This window comes from Dendropsophus ebraccatus, chromosome 1 (genome assembly GCF_027789765.1).
Source record: "Dendropsophus ebraccatus isolate aDenEbr1 chromosome 1, aDenEbr1.pat, whole genome shotgun sequence".
Taxonomy (NCBI): Eukaryota; Metazoa; Chordata; class Amphibia; order Anura; family Hylidae; genus Dendropsophus; species Dendropsophus ebraccatus.
The window spans coordinates 221,390,812-221,409,689 of NC_091454.1; the positions used below are offsets into that span (position 1 = coordinate 221,390,812).

At 43.2% G+C, this 18,878-nt stretch overlaps 1 protein-coding gene across 1 annotated transcript; it reads left to right on the plus strand.

The window, feature by feature from the left end:
- The first annotated feature begins 4,080 nt into the window (after window positions 1-4,080).
- On the plus strand, window positions 4,081-15,719 carry LOC138784836 (extracellular calcium-sensing receptor-like). The gene is made up of 7 exons (XM_069960529.1): window positions 4,081-4,292; window positions 4,990-5,281; window positions 5,916-6,743; window positions 6,954-7,175; window positions 9,315-9,438; window positions 13,851-14,644; window positions 15,573-15,719. Exons 1-7 carry the CDS (start codon window positions 4,081-4,083, stop codon window positions 15,717-15,719), a joined length of 2,619 nt encoding a protein of 872 aa, XP_069816630.1.
- Window positions 15,720-18,878: the final 3,159 nt, after the last annotated feature.

Below are 18,878 nucleotides of genomic sequence, written 5' to 3' on the forward strand. Positions count from 1 at the left end.
AACAACTTTAACTGGCCTGGAGCACCAGCAACTTGGCCAGGTGGGCGTTCAGCTTGACTGCTGCGGGATTGCTGGGTGCATATTTCTGCCTCCTTTATAAGCACTCCATGATGCCAGGATGCCTACTGCTAGCAACACAGGGGCCACCAGCTGAAGAAGGGAGTGAAGCCACACTCCCTTCCACAGAGGAGATCTGACTCTGTGAAAGGTCCCCCTGACTACTGCTGCTTCCTTCTTCTGTTGACTGCGGCTCTGCCTGAGTCTGCTGTGACCCACTATAACCCCGTTTCTCCCAGGCGGAAAGGTGGTGGCGCTTCATATGGGCATCCATGGCGCTGGTGCCAGGATGGCAACTCTTGCCTCTTTTAATGCGCCTGTCGCATAGGCGACAGATGACCAAATAGTTATCCTCCGAGCACTTTAAAAAAAAGCTGCCAAACAGGCGAGGTGTAGAGTCTAGTACAGACAGGCTGCGAGGATGGGTGGGCGCTGACGATACTAGGTCCTGCAGTGGAGGAGGGTTCCTCAATGGTCATCTGCTTGTCCCGGCTACGCTTCCGACTTGTTAGTTAATTACTGCTGCCTGTCTGCTTTTTAGTTGTGGCGGGCCTGCTGGCGGACGGATTCCCGGTTGACGAATCCGTTGAATAAGCCAAATCCTGCAGTGGATCCCATGTAACATCCGATGTAGCATCATCCTGTTCCAGAATGATGTTATCAACCTCATCAGGCTCCTGCCCAGCCCTCTCTCGTCTACTGCCTACTGCTCTCCTGGCAGGCCTAACATAGGCCTGCTCTAATATCGCGTCCGACACAGCTATGCCCTGCACTTGATTGGCCGCTGTCTCTTCCTCCACATGCTCATCGTCATCAAAGAGCAGTTGGCTGCTCATAGACGCCAACAGTTCCCTTTCAGGCGGCGGGTCAAAAGTTAGCGGGATGTTGCTGAGGATGTCAGATGGAGGACGTGGGGGAATTGCTCCATGCCCGTGCCAAGTCAGGGTCGTGTCCGAGGTACCCACAGATACCTGGCTGGCTGGCTCACTACTCATCCTTGTGGACGTCGAAGTGTGAGCCAGCCACTCCAGGACTGTGGAATTAGACGTGTGGACACGACCCTGGTGTGACAAAGGAAGCTCAGGCCTGCCACTGGACCCTCTTCCTGCGCTACTTCCTCTTATGCCCCTTGAGCCAGACTCTCTGCCGTGCCCTCTGCCTGAAACACTTTGTGAGGTTTCCTGCTGCCGCTGTGCCATGACTTTGTATTTTCTGTAATATACAGGACTTGTTTATATATATATATATATATATCCTTCTATGTTGTGTAGCTGCACACCAAGAGCAGATGAGTTGGGTTTCCAACGGTAAGGTCTTGACCCATGACCTCTTTTTCGATATAGTTCACATAGATATACCGCAGCACATCCAGAGTTCAGTGCATAAAAAGATTTATTTAAAGTGCAGTAACATGGTAACACAGCACGGCAAAAGCATAGGGGGGGGGGGGGGGGGACGTTTTGACGACCTCACGTCGTCATTTTCAAGCATGTGGGGTGATCAACTCGTTCTCTTTAAATAACAGGTGTCTAAATTACTCAGCAAACGTGATTGGTGGACAAACATGTAAATCAGGACAGCATGAATAGTTTAAGAGTCCGTATATCAGACACAAGGTGTAGTCCATATCTGTGACGTGGTCAAAAAAATGTGTAGTGAGCAGTTAAAAGGAACTTGAAACAGACGATCCGTCAGGTTTCTTACATATAGTTGCAATATCATACATAAGTAGTATTATTTTCAATAGTAACGTTACACTGACTTGTAATATATAGGACAGCTATAGAAATTGTCTATATATATATAGCACTTTTTTAAGATATAATGCTATACACCTAAACCAGGTATTTTAGTTTCTCAGGATTAGACGGATGTGATATACACACTATCAGAAGGGTTCAAGTATAGAAATTGGGTATATAGCACTTTTTTTAAGATATAATGCTATACACCTGAACCAGGTATTTTAGTCTCTCAGGATAAGAGGTATGTGATATACACACTATCAGAAGTATAGGACTTGTATATCTTTTTACTGCACGTTTTGGTTCCGTGCACCCTTTGCTGTCTTATGCCTAATCTATCTATCTTTCACCCTCTCTATATTTCTCTCTCAATCACTAGATGTTTCTCCTCTCCGCTTTCCTAATCTTTCCTTTCCCACAATATCTTCTCAGTAGTCTGTAGTATACCACAACAACAGCAGCTTGCTTCCTCTCTCTCTCTCTCCCTCTACACACTGCGTGGTGCAGTCATGTGACCGCTCCTTTCAAAGCAATACTGACGTCACACAGGGGGTGGGCTAGTACAAGATTCCTGCTGATTGGATGTGTTCCGGGCATCATGGGAAAGCACTTTTCCCGCCCGGAACACTTCCTGCTTTCTAGAATGGCGGCTGCCATTTTAGAAGGAAGAAAAAAAAAATCGGAGCAGATTTCCAAAAATCCGAATCCGATCGGACTCGGAGATCTTTGGGCAAACCGTTTCGCTCATCTCTACCTGTGATGCTGGCGGTGCTGCTGCTGTAACATCCTCTCTTTGCGGGTAGACAGTCACTGGAAAGTGCAATAAAGAGGCTGAGAGAACAGAAGCAGAAGAGGGAACATAGAAAGCCTCAGATTTTTGGTGGCTCAGGTCACTGTTATTTATGCTTGAGGGCCTCGTAAAGAACACTTGTGTCCTGTCCTCAGGACTTTTTCAGAAGAGATATCACTCCAGAGAACTCCTCTGAACAAATTTTGGTACACCTGCCAATGTACTGCCCCATGGCCGTTGGCAGAAGCGGATTATAATAGGTCCGTTTCGGGCGGTAGCCCGGGGCCCTGAGCTCCTGGGGGGCCCATGGCCACCCAAAAAGACTGATACTTTTAGTGGTGAAATGTCTAGTGGATACAGTTCTGCAATGATTTGCAAAAAATTGTGGCTTTTCTACAGCAATTTTACACAATTCAGGGCATCACAAAATTATTTATCCTGTACTATGAACACCACGCTAATGCTGCCATAGTTACAGTGGGTTGGGGGGGGGGGGGCAGGCTTCTTCCTTTGCTCTTTTGCTGGGTCTGGGTGACCACCACCTCTTTCTTAAGACTCTAATGACTTTTAGTTCCTATGAGATCTACGACCTCATCATCACCTCTTCCATTATCTTCCACCCACATCATCAACTGCCCTCCATGACTGTTTCCATAGTGGGGAAAGTTTCAGAAATTGGCACTTGGGTTTCATAATCTTTAGAGAGGTCCTGTAATTGTCCCCTGCACCTTTTAGCCTTCTCACATATTTATCGTTAATCAGAAGTGGTTGGGCATCAGTTCATTCCAGGTCTTTATTATTATTATCATTATTATTATTTATTTGTAATGTGTCCTTAATTCCTGACAGAAAGTAAAGTGTAGCCAGTCAAAGTGGGGTGCGGAATAATTGTAGGTTGTAGCCTAGTATAAAGAGATGGGTTTTCAGGTTACTTTTGAAGGTCTTGATGGTGGATGAGACCCGTATGTGTCGGGGTTGTGTGTTACAGAGTATGGGAGAGGCTCGGGAAAAGTCTTGGAGGTGGTTGTGTGAGGTACAAACAAAGGGGGACCGAAAAAAGGAGGGCGTTTGAAGATCAAAGGTTGCGTGAGGGGCGTTAGCGGGATATAAGGTAAGAGATGTACGGAGGGGACAGGTTGTGGATGGCCTTGTACGTCATGGTCAACAATTTAAAATGAATACATTGGAAAAATGGGAGCCAGTGAAGGGATCGGCAGAGGGGAGAGGCAGAGCAAGGGAAAGGGGGATTAGTCAAGCAGCAGAGTTAAGAATAGACTGGAGGGGAGTGAAGGTCTTAGATGGAAGGCCAGAGAGGAGGGTGTTACAGTAATACAAGCGAGAGATAATGTGAACATATACCAGCAGTTTTGTGGAGTCAGAGGTGAGAAAAGAGCGGTTCAGGAAATGTTTTATAGGTGAAGGCAGCAGGAGGTGGTCAGGTCCTGAATTTGCATTTTGAAAGACAGGGAAAAGTCAATAGGGACCCCAATGCAGTGGTCATGGGGCACAGGGGACAGAGTGCAGCAATTAATAGTGATTGAGAGATTTGATGGCGGGGTGGAGCGAGATGGGGAGAAGATGATTAGTTCTGTTTTATCCATGTTAAGTTTTAGAAAGCGGAAGGAGAAGGAGGAAGAAGTTCTTAAACTGGGGCATTTGGATGGCCTCTGGGGTCTATGCTTTCAGCAGCAGAGATGCAGGTGAAAGACAAACCCATGGAACCGGAGGCACTCTGTGCCTTAAATCTACCAAAACCTCTACTTCACACAAGTCCTAACTCACAGATTTACTGGCCAAACAGTTCCTAACTCACTGATGCACTGGCCAGATAGCTCCTAACTTTTGAATGATGGAACAGTGATGTATACAAGCGGCAGGACATGTTACTGCCACTGGTAAACAGGGAGAGTCATGTGTCCCAACTGTCCAATCACAGCCATGCCCATACCAGGCATGGCTGTAATTGCTCTTCCATGCCCATAGCAATATAGTTTGCTGATTGGCTGCTCAGCAGCCTTTCAGTAAACTTTATGATGAACGCAAGACCTGAATTCAGATTTTTGGCACATTTTAGGTCCAGGTATTTGAACACCTGGACTTGGGCACAAGGCTGGACTACACAGTCCAGGTTTGCTCATCTGCTCATCACTATTAGCGATCTCTGTTGCCTGAGCAGCTGTTTGGCCCGAGGCAGACTTTTACTGGCAATAGGATGTAGCTGTTTATTGTAGGAGGCAGAACTTTTTTTTTTTTTTGCTGAAGACTTTGCTTATCTTTAAAAGTGATTTTTTTTATAATGTGATTTTGCCAATGCATGAATTTGTTATTGAATTATTACTTTAGATCTTGATGTTCACAATCCTTAAATTTATTACTTTCCCTTTCTGTTTGTTAAAGATTCATGTTGGAATATTACCATGTACTCCAGTCATTCCTTTTTACGACTGAGGAAATCAACAAGAATCCCAACATTCTGCCAAACATGACATTAGGATTCCAGATGTATGACACATGTAATATACCTCACTATGAATTACAAGGGGCTTTACAGTTCCTGACTGACTCTAGTAGATCAATCTCCGACAACCATTGTAATTCTAGACCATTGTTCACTGCTGTTATTGGGTCCTCGATGTCAGTCAATTCAATGATCATGGCTAATGTTTTAGGAAGCTCCAGATATCCACAGGTAAGAAACTTTTAGGAACTGACTGTAAATGATGGCATATGACTTTTTTTTATAACACTGGGACTTGTTGCTGTATTATGGAAGCCGGTTTGGTAAGCTGGTCGGTCTGCAGAAGAGTTTGCAGTGCAAGATAGCTGGGTGTTGTAGTACCGGTGTCATGGCTGTTGTCACGGCCAAAGTAGCACATCCCCAGATCCTCAAACACTTTTATCAAAACAGCTATCCTCCTCATGGAGTGTGTGTTGGCAAAGGAAATCAATGACACAGTTTTTCTTCATAGTTGGAAAACTTTAGTGAACGGTCATTAAAATACAGTCCAATTTAAACTTGATTTCTACTTCTACTCTTCTGTAACATGCCAAGTTTTCTTGTTGAGTTTGTTCTCCCTGAAATGAGTTTAGCTTCTATCTAGTCCTATTTGTGATGCTGGGTCCCCTGATAGATTACAGCTGATCACCAAACAATCAAAATTGGGACAACCTGTGATCACGTCATCATCTGGAAACCCATCTAACAAAAAGGTATATTACAAGGCTAAAAAAAAACCTTTTATCTATCTAACTAATTTAAGTTCTTTAAACTCAGACATTCATTATGTTAGGGTTTTTTTATTTCTTTCTTTTTTCATTTTCAGGTCAGCCCACTTACCACTATTTCCACCTTAAGTAACAAGAAAATGTTTCCATCCTTCTTCAGGACTTTCCCAAGTGACAAGTTCCAGTCTAAGGGAATGGCTGAACTTATTCTTAGCTTTGGCTGGACCTGGATTGGCCTTGTGGCTACTGATGATGATTTTGGCCTTCAGGGAATTCAGCCAATAAGGGACGAGATAGTAAAGGCTGGAGCATGTGTGGCCTTTATGGAATTTATTCGTCTTAGTCAACCAGACCACAACTCCCCATATATAGTGAAGACCATAAAAGAGTCCACCGCTACGGTTATAGTTGTCTTTACTACGCAAGTCGAACTTGTTCCTCTGTTGAATGAGATGGTGAAGCAGAATGTCACAGGGAAAATTTTTATTGGGAATCTTGGTTGGGCAAAGGCCCTGTTATTGTCCATGAGTGACTATTCCCCCATTTTATCTGGTAGTCTTAGTTTAGGAAACAGTGATTATGTTGTCCCAGGATTAAGTCAATTCTTGGCCAAGATCCATCCATCAACATCTATTACACCAAAGTGGATCAAGATGTATTGGGAGACAGTGTTCAACTGCAGATTTATTGCAGAAAATCAAGCAGTTTCTTTGGAAAACTCAGTAAGAACATGCACAGGGTCAGAACGTATAGAAGATATCAAGAACAACTCCAACTATATCTCCAGCTTGAAAACGACTTATTATATATTTGCTTCTGTCCAAGTCTTATCCAAAGCTTTAGAAGATCTGAGAAGCTGCAAAATAGGTGAAGGGCCATTTTCTAAAGGAAGCTGTGCAGACATTTGGAACTTTAAACCATGGCAGGTAATTATATATATATATATATATATATATATAATATGGGTCCAATATACTGTACTTATAGCGTGAACATTTATGTAGATAAAGAAACGGACACAAATAAAATGTTTTATATATTATATGTCATACCTGTATGATTTGGGCTATTCGGCTGGTTTTTTTTTTTTGTTTGTTTTCTGTTTTTTTATGTTCAGATCTTCTCTGTCACTACAGCTCACATACTATATCAGAAGGGTCCGGCCTAACATAAATCTGGAAAATGAGAGATATTTTGATGAGAACGGGGATCCTCCCGCAGTCTACCCCATAATCAACTGGCAGCTGAAGGCAGACGGGACCCTGATACATGTAAAGATAGGCAACTATAATGCTACAGCTCCTGCTTCTCTCACCCTGGACTCAAGTCTGATTGTGTGGAAACTGGGGAGTAAACAGGTGGGAGGAAACAATGACAATAATGAACATTACAAGAGCTGGATGGGGATAGGGATGACTTCAGGGATGTGGACTTGATTTAGGGGTTTCTGGATGAGAAGAAGAAAGCTACAGAGGGTCAGAAGGATGGAAACAGGAGGATGGGAACATGGCAAAGGAGTCATGGATGAAGAAAGAAGGAATGATATTCAGTATCTATAGAGAGAGACAAAGGAGGAAAAAAATGGAGAAAGAAATAGGTATAGCATTAAAGCGACTCTGTACCCACAATCTAAACTTTCCAAACCCCTTGTACCTTCAGATAGCTGCTTTCAATCCAAGATCTGTCCTGGGGTCCGTTCGGCAGGTGATGCAGTTATTGTCCTAAAAAACAACTTTTAAACTTGCAGCCCTGCGTCAAATTGTCGTGGACTGGAGTGTGTATGCCCTAGCATTGTGAAACCTCTCCATCTCTTCTCCCCGCCCTCTTAATCATTAGGAATGCCCTAGGCAGGACTTCTCCTATTCATCACCTGTGTGAACACTGCACATGAGTTGGATTGTTGAGGCACCTGTGCAGTCTTCAGGTGATTAATAGGAAAAATCCTGCCCTAGGGCGGACACACACTGTCTGCAAGTTTAAAAGTTGTTTTTTAGGATAATGCTGCATCACCTGCTGAATGTACCCCAGGACAGATCTTGGATTAACTCCTTAAGGACAGAGCCAATTTCGATTTTTTTTGTTTTCGTTTTTTCCTCCTTGTGCTTAAAAGGCCATAGCACTTGCATTTTTCCACCTAGAAACCCACATGAGCCCTTATTTTTTGCGCCACTAATTGTACTTTGCAATGACATGCTACATTTTTTCATAAAGTACACTGCAAAACCAGAAAAAAATAAACGTGTGGTGAAATTGAAAAAAAAACAAAAAAAAAAAACATTTTGTTTATTTGTGTTTTTTTGTGTTTTTTTTTTTTACGCCATTCGCTCCTGGGTAAAACTGACTTGTTATATATATTCCTCAAGTTGTTATGATTACAATGATATATAACATGTATAACTTTTCCTTTATCTGATGGCCTGTAAAAAATTCAAACCATTGTTAAAAAATATATGTTCCTTAAAATCGCTCCATTCCCAGGCTTATAACGCTTTTATCCTTTGGTCTATGGGGCTGTGTGAGGTGTCATTTTTTGCACGATGATGTTTACTTTATATCGGTACCTTGATTGCGCATATGCGACTTTTTGATCGCTTTTTATTACAATTTTTCTGGATTTGATGCGACCAAAAATGCGCAATTTTTCACTTTGGTTTTATTGCGCTTACGCTGTTTACCGTGCGAGATCAGTGATGTGATGAATTAATAGTTTGGGCGATTACGCATGCGGCGATACTAAATATATTTATTTTTTATTCATTTTTATTTATAACCTGGCAAAAGGGGGGGGTGATTCAAACTTTTATTAGGGGAGGGGGCTTTTTATTGACAACAACACTTTTTTTTTTTACACTTATACTAGAAGCCCCCCTGGGGTTAGGGTTATTCCCCCTGGGGGACTTCTAGTATAAGTATACTGATATCTCATTGAGATCTATGCTGTATACTTATACAGCATAGATCCATGAAAGAGACACTCGTTTGCTTTCAGCTGCTGCAGCCGAAAACAAAAGAGTGCCGAGACAGGATCAGACTCAATTTTGGTGGAGACCCCGGCCGGCAGCAGATACGGAGATCGCTCCTCTGGGACAACGTCCCGGGGGGGGGGGGCGATCTCCGCCACTAGACACCAGGGAACTGCTGCATACGGCGATTGGTCCGTGCCCGCTAATAGCCGCGGTCCCGGGCTACACGCGGCACCCGGGATTGCGGCGGTTCAGAGCGGAGTAAATATACACCCTTTGTCGTTAAGGGGTTAAAAGCAGCTATCCGAAGGTACAATTGGTTTGGGGGGGTCAGATTAAAGGTACATAGTCGCTTTAAGGAGAGAGGAATCTACAAATTTTGAGGGACATTAAGAAAAAAAATCAAAGTCCATTATTAAAACCTGGTTAGGGAGAGATTAAAAAAGATATTATACAGAATTAATTCCAAGTTCAACTTTATACTTGGTTTTATATATTTGGTTTAAGATGAGAATTTTTTGTTTTTGTTTCTAGGTCCCTTCCTCGAGTTGTAGTGAGAGCTGCAGCATTGGATTCAGGAAAGTTGCTGTGGAAGGGAAGCCGCCATGTTGTTATGCCTGTGTTCCATGTCTACAAAGAGAGATCTCAAATCAGACAGGTGATATTCCCAATAGTAATAATTAGTGATGAGCAAGTACTAAAATGCTCGGGTGCTCCGTTACTCGAGATAATTATTTCCCGATACTTGGGTGCTCGTTTTGAGTAGCGAACCCTATTGAAATCAATGACAGACTCGAGCATTTTTGCAGGGGACCCAAGTGCGGTAGAGGGAAGGTCGTGTGAAAACCTGTCAACCTCAGAAAATGATGGGAACACCACAGAAATGGACAGGAAACAGCAAAGGCAGCATGTATGGATGCCTCAGAGGCTGCCTAATGGCACCAATATGCCTAATTCTTGTCAACAGCCTGGTTAAAACAGAGTTAGCATATGATGAACGACCCAAAAACTCAGCCTGACACAGCATGGCAGTGAGAACACAGTGAACCATCAAAACAGAGGTAGCTTATGAACCACCCAAACACTTAGCCTGACACAGCAGAGCGGTGAGGACACTGGAAACCATTAAAACACAGGTAGCATATGAACCACCCCAAAATTTACATCAAGCAAGGTTACTGTGTGTTTCCATTCAGTGACAGCAAACAAGGCTACTGGGTTTTTTCAATTAGTGACAGCAAACAAGGTTACTGGGTGTTTGCATTCAGTGAAAGCAAACTAGGTTACTGGATGTTTGCATTCAGTGACAGCAAACAAGGATACTGAGTGTTTCCATTCATTGACAGCAAACTAGGGTACTGGGTCTTTGCATTCAGTAATAGCAGACAAGGTTACTGGGTGTTTCCATTCAGTGACAGCAAGCAAGGTTACTGTGTGTTTTCATTTAGTGACAGCAAACAACGTTACTGGGTGTTCCAGTCAGTGACAGCAAGCAAGGTTACTGTGTGTTTCCATTCAGTGACAGCAAACAAGGCTACTGGGTATTTTCAATCAGTTACAGAAAACAAGGTTACTGGGTGTTTGCATTCAGTGACAGCAAACTAGGTTACTGAGTGTCTGCATTCAGTGACAGCAAACAAGGTTTACTGGGTGTTTGCATACAGTGACAGCAAACTAGTGGTCTCATTAAGAGCACTGAGCACTTCTTAGGGGTGTGTATGCAACACATAATGTCCCCTTTCTGCCAGCAGCCGATCACCACAGTGTGCTGTTGAACTCATGGTGGCTGCACTGCAAGTCCCAGCCAGCAGTCTGTAGTAATACAAATTAAAAATATTTGAAGCCCTTACAAGCCTGTTTGTTTGTATTGCTAGTATTCCCTGCCTACTGGAACGCTAAATCCTACACTGACACTCTCCCTGACCAGCAGCAGCTCTTTCCCTAATCTCTTCCAGCATACATAAAAGCCGAGCCTTTCCGGCATTGATTTTTATATGGCAGGGACATCTGATCTGGCCAACCAATCGCTGCTATCGACATGTATGGGTCCCACATCATCGCAGGATGTACCAAAGAGTCTCCTGCATGTTTATTGGCTCAGAAATAGCGTCCAAACTTACAGGAAACGGATTATGAGATTTTCTCGAGTATCGCAAGATGCTCGTCCGAGTAACGAGTACCAACGAGTACCCTAATACTCGATCGAGTACCAAGCTCGGACGAACATGCTCGCTCATCACTCTCCAATCATAGAATATGGCCACAAACAGAAATTCCCTAACTCCTAGAGCCTAAGTCTAAAAAAAGGACATCATTCCCACAAAGAATTGTCTGAATGTTTTATTTAATGACCAGTTCTTAGGGTAAACCATCATGAGTCAATGTGTATGATCTGTAAGAGTCCAGCACCAATCTACAGAATGAAGGTAATTTGCCAGTCACCGTAGTTATGCGCCCCCTTTATTGTTTTTCCAGACACAAGGTTATAAATTCTATGGTTTCTGGATCTGCAACTGTGCCTCTTCAAAGATACAGTAATAGTGGCAGTACCAGTCACAGCATTATATGTCTGACTCTGGGGGTGCAGTGACCCCCTTAAAGGAGAAGTCCGGTGAAATTTTTATTAAAGTATTGTATTGCCCCCTAAAAGTTATACAAATTCCCAATATACACTTATTACGGAAAATGCACATAATGTGCTTTCTTCCCTGCACTTACAACTGCATCAAGGCTTCACTTCCTGGATAACATGGTGATGTCACTTCCTGGATAACATAGTGATGTCACGACCCGACTCCCAGATCTGTGCGGGCTGTGGCTGCTGGAGAGGATGATGGCAGAGGGATGCTCAGTGTCCCTCCAGTGCCCTGTGTCCCTCAGCGTCCTCCTGCCAACATCCTCTCCAGCAGCCACAGCCCGCACAGCTCTGGAAGTCGGGTCACAACATCCCCATGTTATCCAGGAAGTGACATCACCATTTTATCCAGGAAGTGTCATCACCATTTTATCCAGGAAGTAAAGCTTTGATGCAGTAGTAAGTGCAGGGAAAAAAGCACTTTATAAGCATTTCCCGTAATAAGTTTATATTGGTGATTTGTATAACTTTTAGGGGGCAATGCAATACTTTAATAAAAATTTTCGCCGGACTTCTCCTTTAAGTTTGCAACCTAAGGCTTTGTCCACCTTTTCTATGTAAAAAGACGTCCATTATTGCTGTGATTTGATTGACTTCAATGCAATGCGTTGCTGAGAGCCGAGAGAGAGACAGAAGCAGTGGATGGGTGCAATGTTTTAGCCAAGAGCAGGTAGAGAGTCACAAGCAGTGAGTGGGTGTGCTGTTAGAGTCTGGAGAGACATAAGCAGCGGGCTGGCAGGGGGCTGCTGTCAGAGGTGGGAGAGACACAAGCAGCCAGAGCCGGGATGGACACAAGCAGCGGCGGGGGTGGTGCTCTCATCAGAGTCAGTGAGAGACACACTCTGGAATGGGGGTTGATACTTCCAGAGTCGGTGAGAGACACAAGCAGCGGCAAGAGAGACTGTCAGGTGTCCATCACTTCAGTGGGTGGGGTTTTTATCCCTATCCCAGCCCATTAAAGAGAGTGAGGACACGTGATCCCTGACACGGAGGGTGGGGGACAGGAGGAAGAAAGACAAATTTGGTCAGCTCTCCTAGAACACCATTCACACTAGGCAGGAGCACGTTGCTATGGCTAAAATTGCAAACACACAAAAACACAGAAAAATTAAACAGCTCACTGCAATGCAGAGATACAGACCCAATACAGACATGAAAATAGGTAAAAGCAGCCTCCCACCCAACTGCCAAAAAAAACTCTCACAAAATTAATGAGGCTCATGGCCACCATTTGCAAACAGCGCAAACCACCCCACCACAATAAGGTGGCCTCATGCTCGGGGCAGACCCTACTTTGCACTATGACCTCTTTATGGCATGTAATATGCCTATGCTCTGGGCAAGCAAGATTCATCTTATACCGGCAATCTTATTGCCAGTATAGGATGGATCTTGCATGTCCAGAGTATAGGCATATTACATGCCATGGAGAGGTCATAGTACAGTGTAGGGTCAGCCCCAAGCACGAGGCCACGTTATCGTGGTGAGGTGGTTTGCGCTGTTTGAAAATGGTGGACATGGGGAAGAAGCATATCGGAGAGGACTCCATTCAGCTAATTTTTTTAAAATCCAGAGGGGGTGAGTTGGCAGACAAAACAGCAATGCAGAACACATAGTTACTTGATTTGACCAATATGTAAAGCTGTGGGTGGGCTATTACATAATTTAAAAAATATTTTTGGGGGAAATAACCTTTAAGATTCAAAATACAGCTGTTTTTTATGAGTATTTTATTGTTGTTTTCGGCTTTTATTTTACTGTGGGTGAACAGAGCCTTAAAGTAACTTTTTTAGAAATAAATAAATTAATTAATTAATATGCACTATTTGCAACTTTTCAACTCTGACATGGAGCTGTGTCTATATAAATATCCCCTTGGGGCTTCAGAATTATCTATCTATCAATCTATGTATTTTTAGCTATTAGTCAGAAAGATCACTTTAATATTCGTGCACAAAAAAATTACTTTTTAGACCCTTCAAATAATCTGTCCAGCTAATCTGAAATAAGATCTGCCCTATAAACTTGACAGCCTAAAAACTTTGGAGCTTAAAATGTAACATTCCGATCCTTTTTCCCTGTCTTGTACATTGTCAGGGTCACTATATACCTATACACATAAGACAGCTGGTCAGTTTGGCTAAATTCAATGGATTTGGCCAACTTTGCCGTTATGTCTATTTTGTGTTCTCACAAAGAGAATTGAAACTTGCAGGCAAGCTAGCCATGGTCACATGGGTCACCAAAGGTCTTGCTTGTAGATAGGGTTTGGAACAGGACTCAATAAAATCAAAGATTAACTTTTGTTGCACATAAAATCAAGAACCAGACACAAAAGCTGAACATAACTAAAGATAGCCTTTATTTATTTGCAAAACATTAGCCAAATAAGGTGGAGCACATAAAAAGAATCTGTTATTTATTTCCCTCTGTAGATTCCTTGAACTGCTTCAGATGTCCGTGGGACCAATGGCCGAATCCTGAAAAGTCCAAGTGTCTCCTAAAACCCATAGAGTTCCTGTCTTATGAAGATATATTAGGAGCCAGCTTAGCTGCAACCAGCATCATGTCCTCAATTGTCCCAGCTCTTATATTGAGACTTTTCTTCTATCACCACACCACTCCACTTGTGAAGGCCAGCAACTACTCCCTAAGCCGTCTTCTCCTGATGTCCCTCAGTCTCTGCTTCTTCTGCTCTTTAGGATTTATCGGTTACCCTGATAATGATAAATGTCTTCTACGTCAGGCGTCTTTCGGTCTGATCTTCACTCTCTGTATTTCATGTATATTGGCCAAGACAATCATGGTGGTTTTCGCTTTCATGGCCACTAGACCAGGAAGTAGGCTAAGAAAATGGACGACCCTAAGAGTCTCCTACTCAATCATTTCTATCTGTTTCCTTCTACAATTATTATTGTGTATCACATGGATGTCGGTGGCTCCTCCATTCCCACAATACAACACAGAAGATAAACCAGAACTTATCATTGCTGACTGTAATAATGGGTCACCCATCGCCTTCTGGGCCATGCTGGGATATCTCTTCCTTCTGGCTACTATTAGTTTTATAGTGGCCTTCTTAGCTAGGAAACTTCCAGACAGTTTTAATGAGGCCCAGTATATAACATTTAGTATGTTGGCCTTCCTGTGTGTCTGGATATCTTTTATTCCAGCCTATCTTAGTGCCCAAGGCAAATATACAGTCACCATGGAGGTATTTGCCATCCTGGTATCTAGTTGGGCATTGCTGATTTGTATGTTTTTTCCTAAATGTTTCATTTTATTGTTCAGACCGGAGATAAATTCCAGGGAATACCTCATGATGAGAAATAATAATGGAAAAGAAACAGCAAAGAAATGATAGATAGGGGAAACCTACAATCTTGGCATTCTGAAATAATCATTGAAAGACATTCTAACGCTGTCATTTGCAGTAACTTTTGACATGTTAAAGTTACTGATCACACCTGACTGTGTTGTGATCTGGAGATTCAACTTATATTCTGAACAGTTTATTGTGCCCAACGCTTTAAAATGAGTTCATTATCTCTACTGTGAAGAAGACTAACTGCACTCCCTGTCTTTTGCGGAACCTCTGTTTAACTGATAGATAACCAGAGAATTCAAGGGGACCCTGGTTTGGCCTGGAAAGGTGTCTGCCACCATCCTCTTCTTCAAAAATCTGCTAACAAGTCATACAGCTCTAGCAGCACCTTCAATCATGACTAATGACCGGACAACCTCTTTAAAGTCTTATGTCTCTTCCGATTTAATGTTTACATTGCTTATTCCACGTACCTGATGGTTTCTAGAGTTCTCTCTTAGGATAAGTGGATATCATGAAGGTAGGCCCCTGTTCAGAACCAATCTCTATTAGACACTGTTGAATAAAGGGGTACTAGTTCTCATTAAGGAGAGTTCATCATAAAGACACATGGAGACTTGTTGCTCCATTGAGAATTTTGGGAAAAAAGGATATACAGGATTGCTATCCCACCCTTTGAGCAAAGAGATGTCCCTTCAAATCAAATCTCACTCTAGGAGTCTAGGAGTCTTACAATATTGACTGGGTATTTTATGCCAAGCCAAACAATCCCTCTAAAAGGAAAGACTTCCCATCTGCCGATAGCTGTTTCGGACTTGTTGTCCCTCTTCAGTGCAGAGCAGGACATTGGCTGGCTAGTGAGAGGTCTATCGAAGTGGATCAAAGGGGTTCTAACTCTCATAAAGGAGAGTTCCTTGTAAAGACGTATGGCTACTTACAGACCATTGCTGCAGACAGCCACTCACAGATAAATCTTTGAACCCTATAAAATAATGGCTTTAAAATAATAACATAAAATGCAAATAAAATAAATAAATTAATAAATAAAGTAATAAAATAATAAATAATTAGAAATAAATAGAATGAGTAATTTTGAAAGAGAACCCAGACATCCTAGTGGAGAAGGTGGTGGTGGAAGAGGAGCAGATACCCAAAACTGAACATTTGTAGATTGTCTTCTTAATTAGGCACAATGACTGACAAGACAAGTGGGATCCACGCGTTGTTCATTTTTATGAACGCCAGCCCCTGCGGTGCTAAACACCCACTGAGAAAGCACACTTGCTGCAGGGCAGGATAGCACCTCCAAAGCATATAGGGTAAGCTCTGGTTAGCTAGCTTTTGAAACCCAGAAATTGATTGGGGAGGAGCCATCACTCAGCAACAGGAGACATGTTGACACATACTCGAACCTTCTGCTTTCTGCTAATACATGCGGTATCTGATGATGTCGGTGGTGGATGTTGTGGAGTACTGAGGAAGGTGTTCTAATTTGCAGCCATGTTCACCTTCCCTCCTGAGGTGGTGTTCGTCCCCCAGCTGCATTCTCCTTCACCTTCTTGTGCTCCAACCAAGCCTTCTCTGTAAGATGGGAACTCCAACAGTAGTGTCTCTACCAGATTGTGCTTGTATTCCCGCATCTTTCTCTCTCATTCTACTGATGGCATTCAGTACAGTGGGCATCCAGTAGTCAGCACTGGTGAGAATCCTTACAACTATGCAGTAATTTCTCATTCAGAGCAGTATGTAATTACTTGTGTGAGCCTGGCTGCCCAGGGGGAAGGACAAGCTGTCCTCGATGAGAGGTGTCACCGATGGCTCAGTTGCACCCCCCCAGCCACACTCCTTTGGCCCCCGTGAGCTTCTCTGGGTGCCATCCTGATGTGAAGACAAATCCTCCCCCTCCTCAAAATCTGTCCCCTGACTGGACTGCAATGTGGAAGAGTGGACCAACAACTGGGAGAATGGGCCATCTTCCTCCTTTTCCTCCTATACTTTCTCCTGTCCCATCACATCATCCATCATAGCCCCAAGTTTTTTATCCAGCAGGCCTAGGATGGGGATGGGGGCCCACTTGTTTGTTGCGAAGCATCTCCCTATCAGTTGTCATGTGGACCTTGCCACTGATGGCATTGTACTGCACACACCGTATTTCCTTCACAACTTGTTGGTGTAGGTGAAGGATGGGCTGACTAGGTGGCTGGGAATGATGTATTGTCAGAAAGCCGATACCATCTGTTTGTTGAAAGTCTCCATCTCCACCAGCCTTAATGGGAGCTGGTAATGCTGGTGGTGCTGCAACGTCCCTCCCTTTGTGGCAAAGCGTGCAAATGACCTGTGTTATGTCCACAATGGTTTTATGGGAAAAAATCCCTTAGCGCATTGAGCAGAACTAGCCTAGGCACTGACCACAGGCCACCCACTGTGTTTTTGACCCCTGCTCAACCTCTTCCTTCAGACTGTCATGTTCTTCAGTCCATGTGGACTCTAGGACCTCGTCATGACCCCTCTCATACTCTTCCATACTCCATACTCTCATAGCAATTGGAAATTGTGTTTCATCATCACTAGAGGTGTCCTGTGATGGTCCCCTGCCCATTTGCAATGGGAGCAGAGTTGTCAAAGAGTAATAGAGAGGATTTGTATGGGGTGAGGTGGAGGGGTCCATGCTTTCAACAGCAGAGTAGTGTATGGAAGACAACTCCATGGAACTGGAGGCACTCTGTGCCATGAAATCAAGCAAAGTCTCTACCTGCTTTTGTCTAACCATTTGGCATACAGTATTGGGGGCTAGTTAGTGACGCTCCAATCCCTGCCACCTGCCTAGTGGCCAGAACAAAATCTGCCCGACTTTACAATTATTTTATAAAATAGAAAGTAAAATGGGAATGTTTGAAAAGACCAACAAAAATATGTTTATAATATAAACTTCATTTAACCCCTTAGTGTCCCATGACGTAACTGGTACGTCATGGTGGCTCAGGGGTAGTTCAGAGAGGGGTCCCACTGGGACCCCACTCTTAACGGCACCACTCCCAGCTGCTATCTGCAGCCGGGGAGTGCCTCTCTTAGCCGGCGCCGATCCTGCGACGGCTAATTAAGCATTTCAATGCAGCTGTCAAACCTGACAGCTGCATTGAAATGCTTGTACTGCATGTCCCTGGTGTCTAGTGGGACGGATCTCCCCCCTGCGATGTGATCGCGGGGGGGGGGGGGGAGATCTGTTCTTCTTGCCAGACCAGGCCTCAGCGTCGCACTTACGCTGATCCCGACTCGGCAATACATTGCTCTGGCCTGCAGCAGGGCAGAGCAATCTATCTTCGATTACAATGATCATTGCTGTGTATATATACACAGCATTGATCTCTATGAGAGATCAGTGCTATGTACTGTATATACAAGTCCCCCAGGGGGACTTCTTGTTAATGCAAAAAAAAAAAAAAAAAGTGTTTTTATTAATAAAAAAATCCCCATCCCTAATAAAAGTCCAAATCACCCCCCTTTTCCCATTTTATAAATGTAAACAAATAAATAAACAAATATGCAAACATTTTTGGTATTGGCACGTGCGTAATCGCCCGATCTATTAAGTTATCACATTCCTGATCTCGCACAGTAAATGGCATAAGCGAAAAAAATTCCAAAGTGCAAAATTGCAAATTTTTGGTCACATCAAATCCAGAAAAAATTTAATAAAAAGTGATCAAAAAGTCTCATATGCGCAAAAAAGGTATTGATAGAAAGAACACATCATGGCGCAAAAAGTGACACCTCAGATAGTCCCATAGACTAAAGGATAAAAGCGTTGTAAGCCTGGGAATAGAGCAATTTTAAACACATTTAGTTTATATAAAAAGGTTTTAATTTTTTTAAAAGCCATCAACTAATATAAAATTTACATATCTTTGTAATCGTACTGATGTAAGGAATATATCTAACATGTCAGTTTTACCATAGGGCGAACAGCGTCAATACGAAACTCCCTGAAATGAAAACAAATTCCTTTTTTTCAATTTGACCGCACAAATGATTTTTTTTCCGGTTTCACAGCATATTTTATGGGACAATTGGTGTTGCAAAAAAAAAAGGGCTCATATGGGTCTCTAGGTGAAAAAATGGACGTGCTATGGACTTTTAA